Below are 25,963 nucleotides of genomic sequence, written 5' to 3'. Positions count from 1 at the left end.
CAAATACAACAAAATAGGGTATCAGTGGCTAAGAAATTTCGAATAGTCAAGAGGCTATTCTGGAAGCTACTCTTAAGCAAGCTTCAGCTAGATATTGCTAATTACTGTGGTACACCAAGCCCAACCAAGAGTATTCTTGTAAACACTAAAGAGTACTCAGGGCTCTAAGACTCTACAAAAGTTTCACTCACTAAAGTTTATTCTCAGAAACCTATAACCTTCAGATGATTGCTAGGCCAGACAAACTCTGAAATCCAGAGGTACCAGTCTGTCCAGAACATCAACCACTTGCATCCCCCTACCCCATAATGTGGCTACCTCTTTCCAACATGAAGAAGTTAGAACAGTCATTGCCTAAATATCCCTGAAGACCGGGAGAAGGCTCAAATGAGAGGGAGGAGTGGTAACAGAGAAGATAGGATTCAACAAATGATTGTGATAACTGAATCACTATATTGATATTTCTTGTTAGTCACTAGTGCATTAGAACAGCTAGAAAGAAATACCTGCAACCTATACCATACTCTGAAATTCGCTCTATCAGGGCTTGTTAAACTGTACTTTGAAATTTATCACTTTTCTGCATATATGTTATATTTCACAATTAAAAATGTTAAAACAAACAAACAAACAAAAAACCCAGCTGAGCCTGGTGCTATTGTTGGCTGGTGTAGTAGGGCCGGACATTTAACAGGCTCACTTAGAAGGTCAGTGCGCCCCGCTGTAAATGACTGAACTCTCAGGATCTGGGCGTCTCTGAGCTCCGGGACTGAGGACTAGACATAAATGAGAGCCGATCTGGATCCCAGCGCTCCGGAAAGGGTGAGAGTGCGGGCTTTTCCCAGGGAAAAGCGGGACGGTCCCGCGCGTCACGATTCACCGGGAAAGCCCGGATCTCTCCGTCCTTCAACCTGCCCAGACCCTGCTTGGGCCTGAGAAATCTGTGGTGTTTCCGGCTTCCCGGAAAAGTGACCCGAAAGGTGGGGGTCGGGATGACAGCCTGGACCTTCTCTTTGACGAGAAACTTTCCCCGGCGCTCAGAAGAGCAGCGTGGACTCAGGCTTCAACTCCACCCGCCTCGCTCCCCATCAGGTGGGATCTCGGAAGGCTTCTCACCCGAGCGCGGGGGTTCGGGGGGTTCGGGCGAGAAGTCCCGGTTCTCTGTAACTGTAATTATAAGCAGCTTTGGGGCTGATCAGGGACCCGGCCTCGCCCGGAGTGGAGACAGTAGAGGGCTTCGGGTGCGCAAGCAGGTAAGGACGGAATCCTGAGCCGGGCTGGAGGTGAGCGGGGGCGCGGGGGTGGGGTGGGGCGGGGTAGCAAGGGAGGAACACGTGAGGGACTCGGGCTGCGGGTGCAGGAGGAGCTGGGGCGTCCGGAGGGGGAGGTGCGGAGGGCCGGCGGCGGGGGCGCGGCGAGGGCGCGGACGGGAAGTGGGCGGAGCGCCGGCCGGGAACGGGGCGGGCCCGGGGCTCGGCCTCTCGGGGCTGGGGCCGCGGCGGCGGGGTGCCCGCGCGTGGCTGGGGACCGTCTGCCTGCGCCGGCCGCGGCGGGATGAGCGGGTCGGCGCCGCCGGGGGCCGCGGGTGGCCAGGGCGGCGTTCGGGGGCTGCGGGTGGACGGGCTGCCCCCTCTGCCCAAGAGCCTCAGCGGGCTGCTCAACTCCTCGTCGGGCGGCGGCGCGCCCGGGGGCTGGCGGCACCTGGAGCGGCTGTACGCGCAGAAGTCCCGCATCCAGGACGAGCTGAGCCGCGGGGGCGCGCGCGCCGGCGGGGCCCGGGCCGCGGCGCTGCCCGCTAAGCCCCCCAACCTGGACGCCGCGCTGGCGCTGCTCCGCAAGGAGATGGTAAGAGGGGGGCGCTCCAGCGGGCCGTGGGAGTTGGGGGCAAGGCTGCCGCCCCTTCCCGTCTGGGCTCGCCGTCCCGGGGAACTTTGAGGTCGCCGCAGCCCGGTAGCCGGGCTCTGAGCTCGGGAAAGTTCCCGCGCCCATCTGCCCCTACTCGCCCCCTTCCTGGCTCTCTTACTCCCCGGCCCCACGCTGAAAGAGGGCGGCTGTCCTCTCGACTGCCCTCTGCCCCCTTTTATTTGCGTGCGATGCCCACGATTGCATTCGCAGCCAGGAAGGGTCTCCCCGTTCTCAGAGGTCCGTTTTCAGAGGCCGCGTGCGAGCGGCTCCCCAGTCCGGCCCCAGCTTTCTGGGAAACCCAGGCAACGCGAGGCGAGGTGTTCGGGGTTCGTGCTTGGGGTTGAGGCGGGCTTTGTCACGTTTGTCCGGAGAGAAACAGACCTTCCCAGTCTCGGAAAGGTTTTCACCCGAGTGGCTAAGAGCTTTGCGTGATTGCGTTGTCCTGGCCTGAAGAGGACAGCCTTTTGTCCCGCCGCGAGTGTAGACAACACATTAGAACACCCCCCCCCGCCCCTCTCTGATCCCTCAAGGCGTCGGTTCTGGACCGGGTACACCCGCACGGCTCCGGCCCACCGAAGACTGTGACAGCCGGAAGCTCGCGGTGCGCGGGAGGGCGGCTCCAGCCTCTTTCTACTCTGTGAAGCTAATTCCTGCCTGAAAAGCAAAAACACGGACACAAAATACCAGGAGGTGGTTGTCGGCCCGGTCGTATGGAGGGAGGCCCATATGGGTTCTTTGTGTTGTGTGTGAGCTTCAAACAGTGGTGCTTAGTTTTTGCTTTTTTTTTTCATTCCTTGTGAAGTGTGAATCGGGGCACTGGATTTGGGGTGACGCTAAAAGCGCCGGGCAAAGGCAGGGACTTAGCAATAGTGAGCCTTTTCCCAGTTTTCTCACACAGGCGCATGTCCCGCCAGAAGAGAACAGAAACACTTCCTTCTTTGTAACCAGCTTGTTGAGTCCCCGCTCACCTCTACAGCCCCCTCCCCCCTCTTTAAATCTGTCCTTTTCTTTGCATAGAATAGGTTCCCTCACTCCTCCAGTAGAGGTGATACTTTATTTAGATTTAATAATAAATGTAAAGAAATGGAATATATGGAAGCCGATTTTCCCTAGGAACAAATTTATAAAGAGAATTTATCATCAGAATCCTTTAAATATTCATCTAGTTCATTTGAGATAGTGTTTAGAAAAATTCCATTTATGGGTATATTTTTTAAAGGGCATATCTGTCCTGAAAGCTAAGAGTTGATTGAATCCAGAAAAGCAGACTCAACACTTTTTCAGCATTCAGGTATTGTTTTCCCACTCTGTAGCTGGTGTGGACATGGTTTCCAATTCTCTGAAAAGATTTTCTAAACTTCTTACAGAACCATGCAAATTCCAAATCAATCTTTTTTATTTATTAACAGATTTTACATGACACCAGCATTGCACAGCTGATGACCTGTGCTTTAATTAGCTAAATTTATAACTAATTTGTTTACAGTCTGAACTTGCGTGTAGCATAAGCATGAGTGTGAAAAAAGGAAAACCCGTCCCTGGTTATTTGAGTTCCATACTTGAACAAAAAAACAGGAAAATGTCCAAGCCTCTCTTATTGTGAAGTTCTAGGTTATAAATACAGCTCTGACTTACTGTGGTGGCTTGGATTTCAATGTACCATTCCTGAAAGTATTTTTCCAGGTCCCTCCTGGTGTGAGTAAAGTACAGCCATCGCCTTATAATTATGTCTTGGACCAGAGCTCTCTCTAAACCTAACTATTTGAAGCACAAGGAAAATAAACATTTATCTTTGGTCTGTCTGGCATTTAACTGAGATGGAGATAAGATATGGCTACAAGCCTTGACAAGCCTTTTTCAAGAAATACCACAAGATCTTTAAAAGTACCCTGATCTTTTGGCTTTTTAAGAACGTGTTTTGCTTGTCCAAAGGGATTCTACCTGGGCAGTGGGGTCTGAATGGACAGTCTTAAGAATAAGGGCAACTCAAACTGAGGCTCCAGCTGTGAGGCTTTGCGAGATAAGGTCTGGGAGTTCTTCCCTGAATTATCTACGGAATTGTGTGTGTAGGTTTATTTAGTTTGAAGGCCTAACATCAAATCTGTGACAAGAGACATAACTAGAGTTAAGATAGAATGTACCTTAAAAGGAAAGCCCTAAAAAGCACAGAAAGAGGGATGACTTCCAGTGGGGAAGTTTCGTTCCATGAAGGTGCTGTGAAGTGGCAAGGTCTCAGAAGGTGATGGGATTTTAAAAATTATTTATTTATTTACATTTTAAAAATAATTTTAAAAAATTTTATTGATAAAACAACATACAAACATGAACATTCTTAACGTATGAACATTCCATACTTGCTGTACGATCAATGGCTCATAATATCATCACGTAGTTGTATATTCATCACCATGATCATTTCTTAGAACATTTGCATCACTCCAGAAAAAGAAATAAAAAGGGAAAAGAAGAAACTCATACATACCATACCCCTTACTCCTCCGTCTCATTGACCACTAGTATTTCCCTCTACCCAACTTAACATTTGTTCCCCCTATTATTTATTTATTTTTAACCCATATGCTTTACTCATCTGCCCATACCATAGATAACAGGAGCAACAGACACAAGGTTTTCACAATCACACAGTCACATTGCGAAAGCTATATCATTATACAATCATCTTCAAGAAACAGCTACTGGAACACAGCTCTGCAGTTTCAGGCACTTCCCTCTAGCCAGGTAATGGGATTTTAACAAGGGAAAATGGAAACAGGAAAGTAGCAGCAAAACCAGCACAGTGAGAACTCCGTTTTGAATAGCTCTCAGAGAATATGCTTAAAATTGTGAGAGAGATTGGGGACTGGAGCGATGCATGAAGTGGGCTGTAGAAAGCCTTGAATGTAGGCAGAGGATGGTTTTAAAGTAGGAGAATGGCCTTATCAGAGATGTACTTTGAAGAAGTTAGTTTGAAAGCAGGTGTATGAAGGGGAGGCTCAAAGCCGACTAATTAGGAAGGTCCTAGAGATAGGTCTGGGGGAAATAACGAGAGCCTGCAGCAGGGTGCTGTGAGGAAAATGTGCAAGAAGGATCGAGTGGGAGACATTTTTCCGAAGCAGAAACCGCAGGAACTGCTGATTAAATATTAGGGTCAGAGAAGGTGATGAAAAAGGAAGCAAAGATGACTTAAGATTTTATATGCAAAATACAGATAAACGAAACAAAAATTACTCAATCTTAGCACCCAAAAATAATCACTATTAATATTTTGGACTATCTCCTATGTAGGCATACTGTAAATGCTTTTTGTACATTTTCTTATTTAATCCTTACAATTTCTGCATGAGATTGGTATTCAAAATCTAATCTGTTACATTTTCTAAAAAACTGGGTGCTCAGATTTTTCTTTTAAATTTTTTTTATTGTATACTATAACAATATACAAAGCAAAGAAAGAAAAGATCAATAGTTTTCAAAGCACTCTTCAGTAAGTGGTTACAGGACAGATCCCAGCATTTGTCATGGGCTACCATACCATCCTCTCAGATTTTTCCTTCTAGCTGTTCTAGAATATAGGAGGCTAGAAGGAATAATTATTTTTTTATCATCACAATTGACTTTTTTTCTTTTTTGTGAAAAACAGCGTATATACAAAAAAGCAATAAATTTCAAAGCACAGCACCACAATTAGTTGGAGAACAGATTTCAGAGTTTGGTATGGATTACTGTTTCACAATTTTAGGTTTTCACTTCTAGTTGCTTTAAGATACTGGAGACGAAAGAGAGATCAATTCAGTGATTCAGCAGTCATTCATTTGCTAAATCCTATCTTCTCTGTGTTACTCTGCCATCACTTTTGATCTTTCTATCCCTCTCTTTAGGGGTGTTCGGGCTATGGCCATTCTAACTTTTTCATGTTAGGAGGGTCTGTCATTAATATGGGGTAGGGAGATGAAACTATCTGATGCTCTGGAGAGGCTGATCTCTCTAGATTCCAATACTTATCTGGTCCAGGGACCCATCTGGAGGTTGTAGGTTTCTGGAAAGTTAATCTAGGGATGCTTAGGTTTTAAGGAACTTCCCTAAGGTCACAGACCCAAGCAGGTCTGTCCAGCTCCAAAGCTCTGTTTAACCATTGCATGATAATGCTACACACTCACACATACATATGGGTTACATTATACATTATGGTTTTTATATATTACATTTACCTGTGTCCATGTATATTCTAAAAGCATGTCCTCAGTGGCTGCATAGCATGCTATTGTATGGCAATAATAAATGAAGTCTTGAGCCTTGATAATTCATCATTGGGAAAGTGGGGTTCTTCACGGCAATAGGGAAGCTGGGAGAAGTGGCTGCTTTAGGGAGAAAGGTGGTTTGCCATTTCATCAGTGAAAGAGTATGTTAAACATTTTGGAATGTGCAGCTGGAGGTTGGAAGAGGTTTTGGCCTGGAGCTAGCTGATTGAAGAGATGGTTGAAGCCAAGGGAGAAAGTGAAATCTCAAAGGGAAGAGACAACTGGATGCTGAGGCTGGAGCCCCAGGGAAAGCTCATGTTCTGGGAAGCAAGGGGGAGGGCAGGGGAGCAGGAACCCACGTGGGCAGAGAAGGCTCTGCCCCATGAGTGGCGATGCCCTGCTCTGTTCTGCCAGCTGCGGTTTCAACTCCCAAGTTTCAACACTTCCTGTCCTAGTAAACCCTTGTCTGTGAAATTCTGTACAACTCGTGAGTTGCCATCCCCTCCCCAAATGGGCCTATTTGGAAAGCTACAAAAGGTTACCCAAGTGGTTATCGCTCTATAGGCCTGAAAATATCCAGTAGAAAGAGAAGTTGACTTTTTGTTTTGTTTTTTACATCAGAGTATTTTTAGATTACATTGAATAGATGTTTATTGGGTGCATTAGGTGTAAAGTTCTGTGGAGGACAAGAATGAATAGGGAATGTGTAGATATTGAGGAATTTATAATTCCTAGTAGTTTGGGCATTTTTACCACAATATGAGTGCTTTAGTTTAGACCGACACCATTTTTCATGACCAGGGTCCCCATATCAGCAATAGAAATTCAGTTTAAACTAGCTTTTGTGAAAGAAGAGTTTTATTAAAGGGCTGGATGTGTACTCAGAAAGACTATAATCAGACTGTTGGGATGGCAGGCAGTAGTCTTGGCCTCATATTCACTATTTTTATGAGAGAAATTGTGGGTTTACAGAACAATCATGCATAAAATACAGGCTTCCCATATTCCACCCTATTATTAACACCTTGCATTACTGTGGTACATTTGTAATAATTGATGAAAGCACATTTTTATAATTGCACTATTAACAAAAGTCCGTGACTCATACTTACTTTTGATGTTCTCTCCAATTGAGGTTAAGTTATGGGTATAGTCCCAAGATTTGCAGATTTAGAGGACTGTATGCTTTTTTCCTTTTTTTTTGCACAACTTTAAACTTTTATCTATTATTGTAACTACCTATAAAGTGTAATTTAATACAATAATGTTTTTCCTAAAGTATCTTATTTGTAGCACAACCTTTCTGCCTTATTTTAAAATTTTCATTTTCATTTTTTTTTGGTTAAAGTCATTAATCTGTTCAATGTAAATGTTTCAATTATACCCCAAACGTTGAAGCCCTCTTTGGCATCCCTTCATTTGCAGAGTGCCTTCAATTAGAAATAGCCCAGGCAGCTGTGGGTCTCTGAGAGCCCTTCCGGCAGCGTGAACCCTTTGCAGTGTCTATGTGTTGCTCTGTCCTGGCCCTCATCTCTTGGCATTACTGTGGGTCATTGAGGCCAGGAGGGGCCAGGACATCAGGGGAGACCATGGCACCTTTGTAGTCACTACTCAGTGCAGCAGTTGGCTGCTTTGGAATTGCGCCCTTTCCCGCATCAGCTCCCCAAAAAGCTTTATGAAAAGTTTTTCATAAAACCTTAGAATCCACAGACTCCATTAGTAGGGAAACAGCCCTGCAGCTGACTAGGTCAGATATTTTGCCCCTCTGACCCAGTGTTGCTCTTTAGAGTCCTGTCCCCTCCCCCATTCTTACCCTCCACGTTCCAGATGTTTCTAAGTGATAATTAGGCATGGCTCATAAAGGTTGCTCATTCTTTCCTATGCTTCATTTCCCCGCAGACTCTTAGCAGAAATGATCACTCTTCCCTAGAAACTTTGGAGACAGGGAAAACTCTTAGTCTTCCTTGATGATTCTACAGAAATTCCTTAAGACGTGGCCTTTTCAGTTTTTATGAGCACTCTGTTCACTTCTTCGATTGACTCTTAAGAATGGTGGGCTGGACTGGTTTTGCTGATGAGAGCATTCTGAGTGTCCAAGAATTGATGGTGGGAGGTCCTTGACAGAAGGAACGGGGGTGGGGCGGGGGGTTGTTGGGCGGTAGGGAGACAACTTATCTTCTGACTTTTACTCTGGGGAATCTCTACCAGATGGCAGACCTGTTCCAGACCGGGGAGGCTGAAGTGAGGAGGAGAAACAAAATACATATGGAGACTGGGGAGCTATATGAATACGTGTGTTAATACAAGGATGCAGGGTATTTGATATGTTGACTGTACTTAGAATTAGAGATAAAACATCCATGATAAAATGCAGTTAAAGAGAAATGGCAAGGGGGTGTAAGGGTAGTTCAGTGGTGGAATTCTTGCCTGCCATGTTGGAAACCTGGGTTCGATTCCCAGTCCTTGCACTTTCCAAACAAACAAACAGACAAGCAAAAAACCAACCAAACAAAAATTCAACAAATGATCCTACAATAAGGGGATATTCACATGGAAAAAGAATGAAATGTGACCCCCGCCATACAGTGTACATAAAAAAAAAAAAAGAGAAATGGCAAGGTATTTTACATCCCTTATAACCACATATAGGCAAATTGAAAGAAAGCAAACTAAGGTATCCTGTTTTACCTAAGAGACCAGCAAAGATTTAAAAGAACAATGGTGGCGGTGATAATTTGGACAATTACTCCTTCTGGGGTATTGTTGGTAGAGGTGTAAAGCGGTGCACTTTATTTTGGAGGGTAGTGTGGTAATGCCTATGAAGTGTAATGTATGCTTGCTTTTGACACTGTCATTTCAGTTAAACAACAACAAAACTCTGAAATGGCTTTTTATTAAATAGCAAAGCAGAATCGCAATACAACTTGTAAATATTTGTAAATTAGGTCATAAAAAGAACTTCTTAACAGCCAAAGTTATTTCTTTAGTTCTACTTAACCAGTAAAACATAAGATTATTCCATGATTAAAAATGGCCCAACTGGGAGTGTACAACGGGTGTTCAGTAATAGAATCCTCGCCTGCCATGCGGTAGACTGGGTTCGATTTCTGGCCCATGTACTTCCCAGACAACAAACAAACAAACAGAAAAGCCAAACAAACAAAAATTCAATAAATGGTGCTGCAACAAGGGGATACTCACATGGGGAAAGAATGAAATGTGATCCCCACCGTACAGCATACAAAAAAAAAAAATTAGAAAAATGGCCCAACTTAACCAAATTAGTGGATCTCCTTTTTCATTTTAACTAACATTTTAGCATTACTTCCTAAATGGAGTCTACAATTGATTTTTTTTTTTTTGGTGGGGGGGGGGGGGTGCATGGTCCAGGAATCGAACCCAGGTCTCCTGCATAGAAGGCAAGCATTCTACCACTGAACCACCTGTGCACCCTTACAATTGATTTTTTTTTAATCAGTAAAAGGATGGTTAAATATGGATCCCAAGTAATCTCCCAGCAAATTCTGGGAGAACTACCAAGGTAAAACACTGTATTAGTTGGTATACATATAAAAACCTCTCCCATTTTATTCATGATTCTGATATTAATACATTAAGGATTTTTGCAAAAGTTGATCTGGGCAAGCTGTCAAACTCTTTGTAACTGATCTTTTCCAGATATGGCTTACATAATGTTAAGTCAGGTTTAATCCATTTTCAGATATATACCCCCAAAGACCTCACTGGTGTCAGAGATGTCAGAAATGGTAAAAATCTGACATGAAAAATTTGGTGTTGGTCACTACTATTTACCGAGTACTTTTCTTAGGCCCATTTCTGTTTTTCTCAAGATTTTCTATTTTAAACCTTGTATACCTTCAACCAGAACCCATCTTTGCAGATACCAGGTGGGTCATTTGTCTAGATTTGCCGTTATCTACATAAAGAAGCCATGAACAAAGGTATTTAACGGTTGGATTCTGTCCAGGTTTTTAAAAAAAATTTATTAATTAAAAAATAAAGAAACAAAATAAAACAATATACATAATCAGTAATTCAGAATATCATCACTTAGTTGCATATTCATCATTTCTTAGAACATTTGCATTAATTCAGAAAAAAATAAAAAGACAATAGAAAAAGAAATAAAACGAACACAGGAAAGAAAAAAGAAAAAGATTATACCTATCATACCCCTTACCCCTCGCTTTCATTGATCACTAGCATTTCAAACTAAATTTATTTTAGCATTTGTTCCCCCTATTATTTATTTTTATTCAGTATGTTCTACTCCTTTGTTGACAAGGTAGATAAAAGGAGCATCAGACACAAGGTTTTCACAATCACACAGTCACATTGCGAGAGCTGTATCATTATACAATCATCCTCAAGAGACATGGCTACTGGAACACAGCTCTACATTTTCAGGCAGTTCCCTCCAGCCTCTCCATTACATCTTGAATAACAAGATGATATCTACTTGATGCATAAGAATAACCTCCAGGATAACCTCTTGACTCTGTTTGGAATCTCTCAGCCATTGACACTTTGTCTCATTTCACTCTTCCCTCTTTTGGTCGAGAACCTTTTCTCAATCCCTTCATGCTAAGTCTCAGCTCATTCTAGGGTTTTTCTCAATCCCTTGATGCTGAGTCTCAGCTCGTTCTAGGATTTCTGTCCCACGTTGCCAGGAAGGTCCACACCCCTGGGAGTCATGTCCCTCGTAGACAGGGGGAGAGTGGTGAGTTTTCTTGTATTGGCTGGAGACAGAGGCCACATCTGAGCAACAAAAGAGGCTCTCTTGGGGGTGACTCTTAGGCCTAAATTTTAAGTAGTCTGTCCAGGTTTTTAAAGGAAAAAAATAGCAATTCCATAAAGCAGAATGAACATCAACCTCTGTCTTCTGCGTTTTATGTCAGTTGTGTGAGAACACTAGAAACTGACATGAGGTATCTCTACATTGTGCAGGAACTTGTTTTTCTGATTTTAGCAGTGGATTTTTTTCCTTAACTGCATCTCATCTTGCAGAGAGATTCTTGCAATTTATTGGCTGTCATTCAAGAGAACTACAGAATGCAAGCCAACTTTCAAATATGTTTTAAGCGTGTCAACATGTCATTAATAAGTCATGTTTTTTCCTCCAGTTCCGTCTGATCTAAAGCACCCACTGCATCCACACCACCATTCATTATCTTGGGTAATGAACTTTTAGGCCTTGGATATAAAGTCCTTGATATTATATTTTAGGCCTTGGATATAAAGTCCTATTTGATGCCTAGGATTGGGGAGGGCTTAGAAGAGGATGCCTTAGACCCAGATACTTGGACCCACTGGTATTTGCTGCTCTGCCTTCTCCTTCGTGATTTCGATTTTACAGACTTATCTTACACAAATTGTCTCACAAGAAGTAACAATGCATGACATGGATGAGTATTGCCGTATTTTAAAAAAACAGTGAAAGATTGGAAATAATAGTTCTATTTATTAGTTAAATCAATTGTGAAATATGTGCAATTGTTGAAAAGACTGTGGTAACTACATTTATGGACATAGAATTGTTCATGTATTAAAAATAAATTACTATATCCCTTCAGCTCCAATTACCCAATATCTTACCCTATTTCTGTCTCCTGATGATCTCTGTTACCAACGATATTCTCCAAGTTTATTCACTGATGTCAGTTCATATTAGTGAGGCCATATAGTATTTGTCCTTTTGTTTCTGACTAACCTCACTCAGCATAATGTCCTTAAGGTCCATCCATGTTGTTACATACTTCATAACTTTACTCTGTTTTATGGCTGCATAATATTCTATCATATGTATATACCACAGTTTGTTTAGCCAGTCGTCTGTTGATGGACATTTTGGCTGTTTCCATCTCTTCGTAATTGTAAATAATGCTGCTATAAACATTGGTGTGCAAATGTCTGTTTCTGTCCTTGTCTTCATGTCCTCTGAGTAGATACCTAACAATGGTATTGCCAGATCATATGGCAATTCTATACTTAGCTTCCTGAGGAACCACCAAACTGCCTTCCACAGCAGTTGTACCGTTTTACATTCCCACCAACAGTCGATAAGTGTGACTCTTTCTCCACATCCTTTCCAGCACTTCTCATTTTCTGTTTTATTGATAATGGCCATTCTGGTGGCTGTGAGATGATATCTCATTGTGGTTTTGATTTGCATTTCTCTAATAGTGAGGGAAGTTGAGCATCTTCTCATGTGCCTTTTGGCCATTTGTATTTCCTCTTCTGAGAAGTATCTGATCAAGTCTTTTGCCCATTTTGTAACTGGATTGTCTGTCTTTTTGTTGTTGAGTTGAACAATTTCTTTATATATTCTGGATACCAGACCTTTATCTGATATATCATTTCCAAATATTGTCTCTCATTGTGTAAGCTGTCTTTTTACTTTCTTGATGAAGTTCTTTGATACACAAAAGTGTTTAATTTTGAGGAGTTCCCATTTATTTCTTCAGTGCTCATGCTTTGGATGTAAGGTCTAGGAAACTGCCTCCTATTATAAGATTTGTAAGATATTTCCCTACATTTTCTTCTAATAGTTTTGTGGTCTTAGATCTAATGTTTAGGTCTTTGATCCATTTTCAGTTAACTTTTATATAGGGTGTGAGATATGGATCCTCTTTCATTCTTTTGCATATGGATATCCAGTTCTCTAGGCACCATTTATTGAAGAGACTGCTCTGTCCCAGGTGAGTTGGCTTCACTGTCTTATCAAAGATCAATTGTCCATAGATGAGAGGGTCTATATCTGAGCACTCTATTCTATTCCATTGGTCAGTGTATCTGTCTTTATGCCAGTACCATGCTGTTTTGACCACTGTGGCTTCATAACATGCCTTAAAGTCAGGCAGCGTGAGACCTCCAACTTCATTTTTTTTCCTCAGGATATTTTTAGCAATTTGGGGCACCCTGCCCTTCCAGATAAATTTGGTTATTGGTTTTTCTGTTTCTGAAAAGTAAGTTTTTCGGATTTTAATTGGTATTGCATTGAATCTGTAAATCAATTTAGGTAGCATTGACATCTTAACTATATTTAGTCTTCCAATCCATGAACACGGTATGTTTTCCATCTATTTAGGTCTTCTGTGAGTACAGCACTTCTTAAAGTATCTTTGGGGAGCCCTAGCAGTCTTTGAGATCTTTTCAGGGGGTCCATAAGTATGTAGTGGTGATACTGACAAGTGTGATCTTTTTGATACTATATAAGTAAATGTATCAACATTTGGAAGAATTGCATAATAAGAGTATGAAAAATTTATCAGTGTAGTTTCAAATTCCACCCTGCAGCCCAACTGTAGAGTAGTATCAAAGAAAACTATCCACTATTAATCTGAAAGCCTATTAAAATATTTCCCTCTTTCCCAGTTACATAACTGTATGAGGCCAGATTTTATTCATTTACTTTAACCGAATCAACATATCACAGGGGACTGAATACAATTGAGACTGCTTCTAAGACAGACATTTAAAAATTTTACAAACATGTTATTTTTTATAAAAATGTTCTGTTGACATGTGTTGGGTATTGGGTTTACTATTTTTTTAAGTGGATTAATGCATATTTTTGAAACTTTCTTAGTTTTCTAGTAAGGTAAAATATTAATAGATATAACCTACATAAGGAAAAGTTCTTGGGACCCTCAGTAATTTTTAAGATGGTGAAGGGGCTCTGAGACCAAAACTTTTGAGGGTTACTGCAATAGAACATGAAATTATGCAAAACTGGCATTTCACTTGAATTTTTAATATAATCAGTGTGTTTTATTTTTATAATCCAAAAAAAGGTAAAGAATGTTTGGGTAGACTGCAAAGACTTCCAACATGAACTGCAAATGAGTGCAGTAACTTCGGACATTTCTAACTCAGTTCTGACTTCTAACTACCCTTGGGTGAGCTCTGACTCCCCAGGTGCAGTACGGGCAGCCCTGTACAAGATCGGCCCTTCAGGCACAGCTGCTCGTCTGGGGACCACACTGCTCCCTTGGGTACAGTAATTTGCTGGAATGACTCACTGAAAGTGCTAAACTTAACAGTTAGACTTTTGTTACAGTGGAAAAGATATGAATAAGAAACCAAAGAGGATGAGGTCCGGGAGCATCTCAAGGGTCTCAGATGTTGGGAGGCAGAATGCATCACCCTTCCGGTACAGGGGTGGATCATCTCCATCATGGAAGCTCACCTGAGTTCTGAGTGTCCAGAGTTGATATGGGGTCTCCCTAAGTAGGCATGACCCATCCGTGCCCACTGGTTAAACTCAGTTCTCCCAGAAGTGGGGGAGATGGGCTGCTGTGATATGACTCAGAGCCCCACTCCATAACCTCATGGTTGGTCTTTCTGCTTTGACCAGCCCCCTGCCCCTCGGTGACCACCTGCCCTTGAGGCTGGTTTGGTCCTGGCCCCACCCCTGTCATGGGACATTCCAAAGATTTAGAAGATCTCTCAGGGACTGGGGACAAAGACGAGCCAAATTCTTTATTATTCTACAATGTATCCCATGTATAAAGACATTTCAAGAGGAAGATAGTCAGCTGCTTTTCTTTATACCTAGGAAGGAACAAGCGGAAATGGGTTCGGTTTGCACTGACATTAGTTTAGGTTAGAGATAAACAAGAACGTCCTTATGAGAATTAAGTTCCAGAAAGCAGCTGGTTGGAAAATACCCTTCTGAAGCAGTGTGGATGTTTTCAGCTGTAAGTAGCAGAAAACACAACTCCAGGTGGCTTAACTAGTAGAGGAATTGATGGGCAAGTGTGGCAGTGGGGACCTTTCGGTTTGGCCTCATCTGGGCCGGCAGTTATGCAGCCTGGCTTATTTCTGTCTCTGAGTCACCAAGCTCTTCTGGGTCAAGTCTTCAGCTTAGTGGGTCTGAAATAATCACAGAAGATGAAGCTGACCAAATGGGGAGGAGAATGCTGCTTAGGAGAGCACGTCACGGATCAGAAGCTTGCTTAGTGAGCACAGAATTAGAACCCACAGGGGAGCTTAGAGGTCCTTAGGGGGGCATTTCAGTTAAGCTCCGGTAGCTGAGTTAATAGTTGCTTCCCTGCTAGGTAAATGCTGCTGAAGTTTTTCTCTTTGGTTTTCCTGTTCTAGATAGTGTGCAGGTCACCATCCTGCCTTTATCCAGAAATCAGGTTACAATTGATCAGGTCACTGCTTTTCTTTAGTTGTATTCCATTCCTGCAGATACATACTAGACACCTTGATTAGATTTGCAGCATTTCCCATGCATTATCTAAAATAAAACTACAGACCATCTGTATGTGCTTAGTCCTTCGTTAGGTTTTCTCATTATGAGGTAGTGTATATTTACAGCCCCCCGCTTCAGCCCGTTCTGCCCCTGTTAGCGTTAGGGATTTGTCTGCAGCTCTGGTTTCAGATTCCTGCTCTGCTACTTTCTGTTGTGTGGTCTTAGGCAAGTTATTTCATCTCATAGAAGCAGGATAAGAATGAAATATTTGTGTATAGCTGAAATTATTTCTTTAGAAGAAATTCCTAGAAATGAACTAGTTAGCTGGTCAGAAGTTATATAACGTTTTACAGCTTTTGATAGCTATTGCCAGTTAGTTCTCCAGAAGGGTTTATAGTTCCGCAGTCCTACTAGCAGTGTGCATCCATTATATATTTTTATCATTACAAATTTTTTAAATTAATCACAAGTAAATGTGAAAATTAAAAGTAACATGCTTGTTGGGAAAAACTGTAAATTGAAAAATATGTGTGTGTTTTCCCTATCTCCCCACCCCCACCCCATGTTCTAGGGAGTAAATTCTGCTGCCAATTGTATATCCTTCGAAAACATTTTTCTCCTCAGGTTGAAAGCTTGCACATGTGCAATATAAAGTTACGTATAAAATGAGATCGTACCAAATATATTGTTCTGTAAATTGAAATTTTGTGTGTGACAGTATACTATGGGCACCATTCCATTATTAATACATACAGAGCTGCTTCGTTCTTTGAAATGATTCCCTAGTGTACCATACCTTTTTAATGTGTCTTTCCTACATACATGTAATTCTATATTTATAGATACACACATACAGGCAGATATGTGATTTGTATATCATGGGGAATTTTGTTCACAACTTTTCTTGGGGGGTTGGGGAGGGGCATGGGCTGGGAATGGAACCCCTGTCTCCTGCATGGCAGGCAAGAATTCTACCACTGAACTACCTGTGCACCTCCTGTACCATAGTTTTTAACCAAGTTCCTATCATCCGTTATGGTTTATACAACAAACCATACACAACAAACATTTTCTGTACCTGTCCTCAAATCTGGAAATCCCAAAGACTGATTATATAGCTGAAGATCTATTAAGATTTAGATCATCTGCCCCCCACCATGTGAAGTGGGGTATTTTTCAGCTTAGGTTGAGGGATTGGAATGCTAGCAGGAGAACCAGGACTTGGTAAAGGTGTGTGTGTCTGTTTCAGAGATGATCCCAGTGTTGCTTCCCCAGCTCAGCCCACTGCAGCCCGTGCTCGGCTTCCACCCATGTTCCCCCGTACCAGCCACCAGCACGGGGCCAGGCTGCACGGAGACTGCTTTCGCGTTGGTTTCCTACTCTGCTGTGTTTAGAGAGAAGTTGCTTTTGTTTATAGCTTTTAAATATACTAGTGAATTAACCCAACTTCTAGATTTATTTTCTTAAATCGAGATTTTTTTCTTTAATGTAATATGATTTTGTATTAAAAAAAAAACCTTTATGTTTCTCATGATGTTTCTCATTTTCTATCAACAGAATTTTCCTTTTAAAGTTTCCTCTCATCTTCTAAACCTTGTATACTAATGGTAAAATTTCTGTTGTAATTTCTTAAAGTTCTGAAGAACTCCCTTCCAAAGATAATCAGAGACTTAGTGACCTGAAACTACACCTGGGAAACTACCACCAACCTATTGATTATTATTATTATTATTTTTTAGTGGGGCCTTGGGCAATATCACCAAATCGCTTTATTTGCAGAGAAACATAACAGTATTCACAACAAGCAAAATCAATAAAAGCTATGTATAATATGGGAGCTTTGTGTTTTATGCATAATTTTTTCTTCTGTAAATAGAAAACCTAATAAAAAAATTAACACTGAAAAAAACAAAAGGTATACATAGCTTCATATCACCTCAGGTTCTTACCACACATCAGTTACGAAAAGAACATTAGTTTTCAGACCTTTTGAAATTGGAATTGTAGATTGGTATAGAGTGAATTTATTTTGTCTACTGTCTCTCATGTGTTAGAATGAGCGCCCCAGTGACAGGGATTTGTTTGTACTCTGTTCACTGTCTCAGCCCCTGAACCTATCTAAACAGCACCTGGCATACAGTAGGTGACTCATAAGTATCTGCTGAATGAATGAATGAATGTGGGAGGAAGGGAAGCAGACTCCTCCTTCCCGGTTCCTGGACAACTTTGCACACTGAAAGTCGCTGAGATCAACCTATTAATTATTATTATTATTATTATTTTAATCACAAGTAAAAGGAAACAATTGCAAGGGTGGATCAGGATTGTTTGGTCCCATTGTTGGATATGTTTTGGATTGGTAAACCACCTGTGCCTTCCTGACCTACAAGAGAAGAATCGGTGGTCAGATGGGAAGGAAGCAGGAAATCTGAACAAAGAGAGAGGAAGGAATCGCGTTAGCATTTTAAAGAGGTAGAAACCAGTTGCTTGTTTTTAATTGTCTTTAAATTCTATAAAAGGGGCTACAAATTGCAAGGCCTTAGGATTCTGCATTTTTCTGAAATAAATGAGCCTGTCTGGAGTTTTTAAAAGCCAGCTTCCTAAAAAGAGCTATTCTCTGAACCCAGCTATGAATGAGATAACCAACTTTCCTCCGAAGACACATGGGAACACATCATTGAGATGTCAGGCTTTCCCTGCTGGTAGAATGGGGACCGTGTGGTTTTAATGGGTTTGCTGTGGTGGGGTTGGGGTGAGGTGGGGTGGTTTCCTCTCCCCTTTTATTTCTGAAAGGATAAGAAGTTTCTTGTGTATGAGTAGTTTAATTGTATTCTAAAACATAACTTCAGTTTTATTTCTTCAGGCTGGTCCTTCTCACACACACAGACCCACACACATGCCTTCAGGTGGAGAGACTGATTTTTCTGAGGCCTACTGCCGCTTGGTTTTGAGTCTTTTGCCCCTCTTGTTGCTGGATAAAGACAGTGGATTTTCTGATGTGTTCAATGATCGATTCCTGAGACACCAGAGTTTCAAAGAGAAAGCATTTATCACTAGGCATGAACCCAATCAGGTGACCCATCTCCCCCAAAATCTGTCTCCCCGAACTACAGTAATTCTGATAGTTTTATAGTATCAAAAGACGGGCAGGTTTTAGGATAATGAGCACAGTAGCTCCAGAAGATGTAATTAGAAGTGATCTAATTATTGAGCATGCACAGATTGATGACATGCTTAGTCACAGGATGTATGTAAATAAATGGCAGCCTTAATATGATGATGGGTATGATTTTTAGTGTTCTAGTGAGGTACAAGGTCCATATCGGTTAAAGTCTAAGCTACTGTGCATGTCAGGTGGGCCCATTATGGTTAGATCCAGCTTTGGTTATCAAGGTAACTTGGGCTGACCCAAGACCCTTCGTTAATGAACATTAGGGGCTGTCTTTAGTGATCATAAGACTGTAAAGTTGAAAAACCAGATAAAATGGGTACAAGTGAAGTCAGTCACAAGGCTTTAGAAATCACAAGTGTACAATCATTATCAGAGATCAAGGCAGCTGAATTATATAGTTCAGAGATTTCAGGTGTTTTGCTCTGCCTACTCTAATATACCAGAAAGTAAAAAGGAATAGCTATATATTGATTCAGTAATCATAATCATCCCTTAAAACCTAACTTCTCAGTTACACTCTCAGGCAAGAGGTGAGTGTTCCTCTGATAATACAGGGGAACCGTGTGTACCCCGTGATCCGTTCCTTTCAGAAGAGGTATCTCAGGAATGCCAGGCACAGAGGCTGCTGTCGGGCTGTCGCCTGGTTGCCTGTGGGGTATTAATCCCAGCGCGGTCCCCCCACCAGGCACTGTCTGTACCCAGATGTCCTCTGGGAGGTTGTCGTAGAACAACACAGCTCTGCATTTTCATTGAGTTCTGTGTTTTCTTTCATTTTCATTCAACAAAATATTGAGTTGCCTCTTCTGCAAGATTCTGTTAGTGCCAAGGGGATCCCCCAAAGAAGCTGGGTTGCTGTATTAAATGAGCTTATATTACACAAGGAGAAAGAAGATCCACGTATGTATCAATAGTATAAGGTAGAGAATAATACACATCATAAAACTGGTAAGGGAGAAAGTGGAGATCGCCTATAGCTGAGGCACTCAAAGTCTGGAAAGTGGGGAAGAAACTGACATTGAGCTAGACAGTCAAAGAGATTTTAATAGATGAAAAGGGGCAATTGGTGGAGAGGATCTGGGGTCTCAGCTTGACTCTAGTGTGATGTATTTAGGTGGGGAGCAAGGGACATGAGCTTAAAAAGTAGATTCAGACCTGATTATGGAATGCTGGCTAAGGATTTTTGACCTAACTCTCAAAAGTATAAGTGAAAGTATTAAAGCAACCCAGCTGAGGAAGAGGTTTCCTGGCTAGGAGGTCAGGCACATTCACTTAGGTACTTCATATCTTCCTAGCTAAGTGGATTTCTGGTAAGTCAGAGGAAGTTTAGTAGAACTTGGGGTATGTGTGTTTAAAGCTTTGTTAAATTATTCTAAATATTTGGCATCTGGTTGTTTAATAGGTTGCATGGCAGGAATGACACTATTTCTAGGCAGGTCAATCCTTTGTTTCTAGGACAGCATTCCACCAGCTGACAAAGCTGATTTGTTAGACTGCTGTTTGCTGCAGTGCAGCAAGGTCCAGGACGTTGTCCTTTTTGCTTTTGACTGCTTGCCTACTGTTTATCTGGTAATAAGATTATCTGGTAGGCCTAGGAATACTTTGAAAATGGTACCTTCAGGAGAAAAGTGTGGAACCACGTGTCTTTGGGTGGCATGGGGTCATAGGAAATTGTAGCCTTTGAAACCTGGAAGAATTGTTAGTGCCATAGAGCCCAGGCTTCTATTTTGACCTGGATCCTGCTCAAACCATCCTAGAGAGGTGAAACTCCAACCTGTTCTTAAAGCATGTTGCTTACTGCTTCTTGTGTATTTTTCATTATTCATTCCTGAGGTGCGATATAGCGTCTGGAATTGCCTAACCCTATTAGTATCAGAGTTACCCAATAGAAGTAGAGTGAATCATTTCTATTCTTGTTGAGCAAATACTGGTGTGCCTCTGAGAGGGTGTGACTCCCTTTATTAAAGTTCATATTCCTATTAAATCATAGAAAAGATAGATGCATTTGAATCTGTCAAGTCAGAATCCCGTGGCTCTGTTATGGTATTCAGATCCAGATACTGTGGAGGAATCTTGGAAAATAGGAGCAAGTCCAGAGGAGAGGGACTAGGATGGTGAGTGGGCCAGAGCATCATAATGGAAGTATTTAAAGGAACTGAGGATTCTTAGCTTAGAGAAAATATATATATTCTATATAAATATATAAATAAGGCTAGCAGAGTGGAGAAGAAATAATAAAATAACAATATAGCAGCAGCCATTTCTATTTTTAGAAGTTAAGCATTTTGTCCAAGTTAAGCGTTGCCTAGTAATACAGGCAGCCTCCAGATCCTGCACTCATTATTAATCCTTTGCGATTCTATGTTGGCTGACCTAAAATGGAATGATTGTAGAATACAAGTGGCCTGGGAAAGATAGATATTTGGTTCTTCATTAGAATTGGAAATGAGAATCATCTGGGATAATTTTTTTAAATTTTAATTGACAAAAAAACAACAATACAAACATGAACATTCTTAATATACAAACATTCCATACATGGTGTACAATCAGTGGCTCACCATATCATCGCATAGTAGTATATTCATTACCATGATCATTTTTTAGAACATTTGCATCACCCCAGAAAAAGATGTAACAAGAAAAAAGAAAAACTCAACCATACCATACCCCTTATCCCTCCCTCTCATTGACCGCTCGTGTTTCCCCATCTACTCAATTTATTTTAACATTTATTCTCCTTTATTTATCTTTAATCCATATTTTTTTAGTCATCTGTCTATACCATAGATAAAAGGAGCATCAGACACAAGGTTTTCACAATCACACTGTCACACTGCGAAAGCTTTATCATTGTACCTTCATCTTCAAGAAGCATGGCTACTGGAACACAGCTCTACAGTTTCAGGCACTTCCCTCTAGCCTCTCTAATACTCCTTAACTAAAAAGGATATCTATATAATGCGTAAGAATAATTTCCAGGATAACCTCTCGACTCTGTTCAAAATCTCTCAGCCACTGATACTCTATTTTGTCTCATTTCTCTCTTCTGCCTTTTGGTTGAGAAGGTTTTCTCAATCCCTTGATGCTGAGTCCCAGCTCACTCTAGGATTTCTGTTCCAGTTGCCAGGAAAGTTTATATCCCTGGGAGTCATGTCCCACGTAGACAGAGGAAGAGCAGTGAGTTTGCTTGTCATGTTGGCTGACAGAGTGATAGGCCCCATCTGAGCAACAAAAGAGGTTCTGTGGGGGGTGATTCTTAGGCCTAATTTTACGTAGGTTTAGCCTATTCTTTGCGGGTATGAGTTTCATATGAACAAACCCCAAGATTGAGGGCTTGGCCTATTGATTTGGTTGTCCCCACTGCTTGCAAGAATATCAGGAATTCTCCAAATGGGGAGGTTGAATTTTCCCCCTTTCTCGCCATTCCCCCAAGGGGACTTTGCAAATGCTTCTTTATTCACTGTTCAAATCACTCTGGGTGGGATAATTTTTAAAACACAAATGTCAGGGATCCACCCTCCATCCAGTCCCAAAACATATATATATATACACACACAGAGAGACATGCACTCAAATGCAGGAAAAAAAGTGATTGTATCTGACCACAGACATTGCGAATGCAATGGCCTGGGCATCTTTTGATTTACCCATTTCTGACCTGTTAAAGGTGTACTTTTGAGAGAAGTATGCCAGTGAGCCGGTCTGCTCTCTCAGAACAGTTTGAGAAACTCTTTCTTTTGGGACTTGAAATTCATTTATGGCAATGAAACAGTTATCCATACAGCGTCACCAAGTGCTTGAGCTAGCCACAGATTATCTGGTCTAAAGCACTCACTTTGTAGGCTGGTTGAGGGTGAGTGCATCCCCCAAAGCCGTGTAGCATGGTGAAGCTGGGCCTGAAGTCTCTGCCCCCTGGCTTGGGTCTGGGGTCTCTTCCTCAGAAAGGTTTCTTTTAGGAATTCTAGGGTAGAAGGGATTCAAGAGTAGTGGGAGTTACCATGGCAACAAAAAATCTGCCTCAATCTGGAAGTCATCCATTGAGTTTTTGAGCAAATTATGCTAAGTAAATATAATAGAGTTCTGTGTTTTCTTTATCGTTTATTCCAGCTGTAGTAGAGAAGCATCCAGAATTTATTTGACGATTTAGATCAAAGGATATGAAGAATAACCTGGCATTCATCCAGTCTTGTCATAAGATGAATGCTTCTTACCAGGCTCCAGCATTCCTTTCGTGAAAGTCAAATTGTCTTATGTGGAAATCTCATTCTGGGTAAATGAATCAGTTTGGTAATTATAAGACCTTTAAATCCTACAGCTCTTTCCATACATTTGTATTTGGGCATCTTCCCATGTATGTTTAGTGCATAGCGCAGGAAGTATTTGATCGCCAGTTGTTGAAATGGATTATTTCATTTAAGCTCCTAATAGCCCTGTGAGAGAAAATTATTACTCCTTTTTGACATCGGCCAAGACACAGAAACGATAAATAACTTGTTCAAGGTCCAAGAAGCAGAAGAAGGTCTCCTGACATCTTGTCCCGAGTCCTTTCCCCTTGGTACACAAAGTGGTCAGCTGGCCGGCAGCATTGCAGCAGCAGCAGCAGCAGCATCACCTGGGTGCCCGTTAGGAAAAACAGACTTCCAGGGGCCCAGACCTACTAAATCAGAGTGTACATTTCTAACAAAATCCCCAGGATTCATTTGCATGTTAAATGTTAAGATGGGCTGGGCTGGGCTGCATTCCCAAGTGTATTAACCCTTTCTCCATTGATTTAAACAATGCATTTCCTGCCTCAGCTGTGTTCTTTCCCTGGGATGGGCTGTGAGGAAGAGAGGAATTTGAAGGTAAACAAATATATAGCTTTTAAATATTCTTTGTTCCATTACCACTTGTTGTGAAAACAGTTCCCAGGGCAAACTGTAGAGGTCTTCTACTTGACTAGGTTCTATTCTAACATCTCTGGATATACTTCGCTCCTCCCTTGAGAGCCTGGGTCTGACCTGGTCAGAGAGTAGGTGCTCCAGGAGGCATGGCATAGCACTGACTGGTGAGCCACTCATTGGTGAGGGGCAATCTGTTGTTCCAAAGACTTTAGAATACCCGGACCTCTGGGATCCTGATATAGTAGCAGGGAAGGCTAATGTGGGTCTTCTCTTCATCCAGCTATAGGGAGAAGAAATGAGACACTTGCGTGTTGGTGTCCAAAGTGATACCGGCTGGAGTGCCAGGGTGTGTGATACTATTCAGTACAAGATGTGCTCAGGAGTGCTGGGATAAATGCTTTAGGCTGCCTCACAGTTGTCATCCGTCCCTGACACACTAAGTAATTGTCTGAGGTGTGATAACACAATTAAGGTTTTCTTAAAACTTGAAATCCAAAGCATCCATGCGATGTTCTGAATCATTAGTTATTTGGAAAGAATGTGCAGGCACTAGCAGGTTACTGGGTGAGTATTCAACTGAAATGAAACTCAAGTGCTGACTTCTTGTTTTCACTTCCCTGCCTCTTTCCACAAGGTTGGTCTCCGACAGCTGGACATGTCCTTGCTCTGTCAACTATACAGCCTCTACGAGTCAATTCAGGAATATAAGGGTGCCTGTCAAGCAGCCGCCAGCCCAGACTGCACTTATGCTTTGGAAAATGGCTTCTTTGAGGAGGAGGAAGAATATTTCCAGGAGCAGACTGCTTTCCAGGATGGGAGGAAACGAGGGGCTTCGCGGGACTTGCTGCCTGTCTCCTCCCTCTCCAGTGGCGACTGGATTTTGGAGTCCATCTAGAGGGCCTCAGGAGGAATGTGACTGTTTGGGAAACAGTACCACTGGACAGATTCTCCTCTGGCAAATGCCCCTTTTGAGAAAGCTGCTCTGCTGCTCCATTGCAGATGGTTCTCAGGCACGTGGGATGATGCTGCCAGTTTAATTTGTAGGCAGGAAGCTCTCCGTTGACACACAGTGGCGGTCTGTTTAGATGGTCGGAGTTTGCGCTTAGGCAGACCTACCAGTGCAGCCATATCCTCAGCACCCTCCAGGCACTCCTGCTGAGGATTTATAATGATGATATAATGAGAGGATCCTTATAAAATGCCTTAGTGGGTGCTAAGATATACTAGATGACTTACAGTTAGTTACTTTTCACAGATGGTAGCTTTTTACACCCTCTTTGTTGCAGGGTTCCTGCCTCAAGCTTGGGATGAATTAAAATGAAAATTTCACTACTCCCTTTCCTCAATTCATTCTACAGCTTTTCTTGCTATTTAAATGAGCTTTTTAGCCTCCTGGTTAAACTTTATTCGTAAGCTGCATTACTAAGATGTCCAGGTGAAAAGTTTTGTACTGATAAACATTTCAGATTACACCAATCAAGTGTCTTTTCTCAAGCTATCAAAAAGCTTTATATCATTCTTTGTCCTTCAGATATAAATGAAAGGAAGATAATATGAAGATATGTTGAGTGGAAAAAAAAACACAAATGGGCAAGCTAATGTTTTGTATCATTCACTGTAAGATGGTAAGCTTTCTTGTTTTGAAAGATTCTGAATGTAATCTAGCATGTTAGAAAGCAAAACTACCCTACTCAGCTCAAAACAGTGTTTACCTTAAGCCTTAATATATTTATTAAAATACTTTATGAAAACTTTACACTAGAGGTTAAAGTGTGTTTAAAATGCTAAAGTATCTGTAGTTGTATATTATTTTTGTCTGTATAGAATAATCAGCTTTCATAACTGGAATGCAAAAAATCAAATCAAACATACCCAAAATTCATAATTTGTTTTCTTGCCCTTAAAAATATGAGAGAAGTTCTATAGGTCTTGATTTGATTCTTGAATAGTTTTATTAATAGTAGACAACCATTTACAACTAGGTCTCAACACTTTGGTTTTTTAATCTTCCAGACTTCTTGCTTCTCTGTTTTTTTTAAAAAATATTTTTATTGAGCTATCATCACGCACATAACAGTCCATCCAACGTATACAATCAGTGGCTCACAATATCATCACATAGTTGTATATTCAACACTATGATCATTTTTAGAACATTTGCATCACTCCAGAAAAAGAAAACCACCACAACAAAAACCCATACATCGTGTACCCCTTACCCTTTCCTCTCATTGATCACTAGTATTTCAATCTACCCAATTTTTTTTATCCCTTATTCCCCCTATTAATTGATTTTTTTGGTCCTTATTTTTGTAGTCATCTTTCCATATCCTGGATAACAATCACACAATCACATTCAAAAAGCTATGTAGTTATATGATCGTCTTAAAGAATCAAGACTACTGGAATATAGTTCAACAGTTTCAGGTACTTTCCTCCAGCCACACCAACACATCATAAACTTAAGAAGGGATATCTATAAAATATGCAAGAATAACTTCTAGGATAACCGTTCGACTCTTTCAAATCTTTCAGCCACTGAAAC

The 25,963-nt window shown here is 41.6% G+C and overlaps 1 protein-coding gene and 1 non-coding gene across 2 annotated transcripts; one reads left to right on the top strand and one right to left on the bottom strand.

The window, feature by feature from the left end:
• Positions 1-1,554: 1,554 nt before the first annotated feature.
• Positions 1,555-25,174, top strand: FAM89A (family with sequence similarity 89 member A). Its single transcript, XM_077168315.1, has 2 exons — positions 1,555-1,845; positions 24,053-25,174. The coding sequence occupies exons 1-2, from the start codon at positions 1,555-1,557 to the stop codon at positions 24,311-24,313; spliced, it is 552 nt and encodes a 183-aa protein (XP_077024430.1). The 3' UTR covers positions 24,314-25,174.
• On the bottom strand, positions 9,522-9,592 carry TRNAR-UCU (transfer RNA arginine (anticodon UCU)). Its single transcript has one exon. It is a non-coding gene; the product is annotated as a tRNA-Arg (tRNA).
• Positions 25,175-25,963: the final 789 nt, after the last annotated feature.

Source organism: Tamandua tetradactyla, chromosome 7 (assembly GCF_023851605.1).
Source record: "Tamandua tetradactyla isolate mTamTet1 chromosome 7, mTamTet1.pri, whole genome shotgun sequence".
Taxonomy (NCBI): domain Eukaryota; kingdom Metazoa; phylum Chordata; class Mammalia; order Pilosa; family Myrmecophagidae; genus Tamandua; species Tamandua tetradactyla.
Note: the sequence above shows the minus strand (reverse complement) of the source record. Positions and strands in the feature narration are given on the sequence as shown.

Bases quoted from the DNA above. Each gene is read 5' to 3' on its own strand.
- FAM89A (XM_077168315.1), top strand. From the start codon at position 1,555: ATGAGCGGGTCGGCGCCGCCGGGGGCCGCGGGTGGCCAGGGCGGCGTT. The intron at 1,846-24,052 runs GTAAGAGGGGGG...TCTTTCCACAAG, and splicing joins CGCTGCTCCGCAAGGAGATG to GTTGGTCTCCGACAGCTGGA.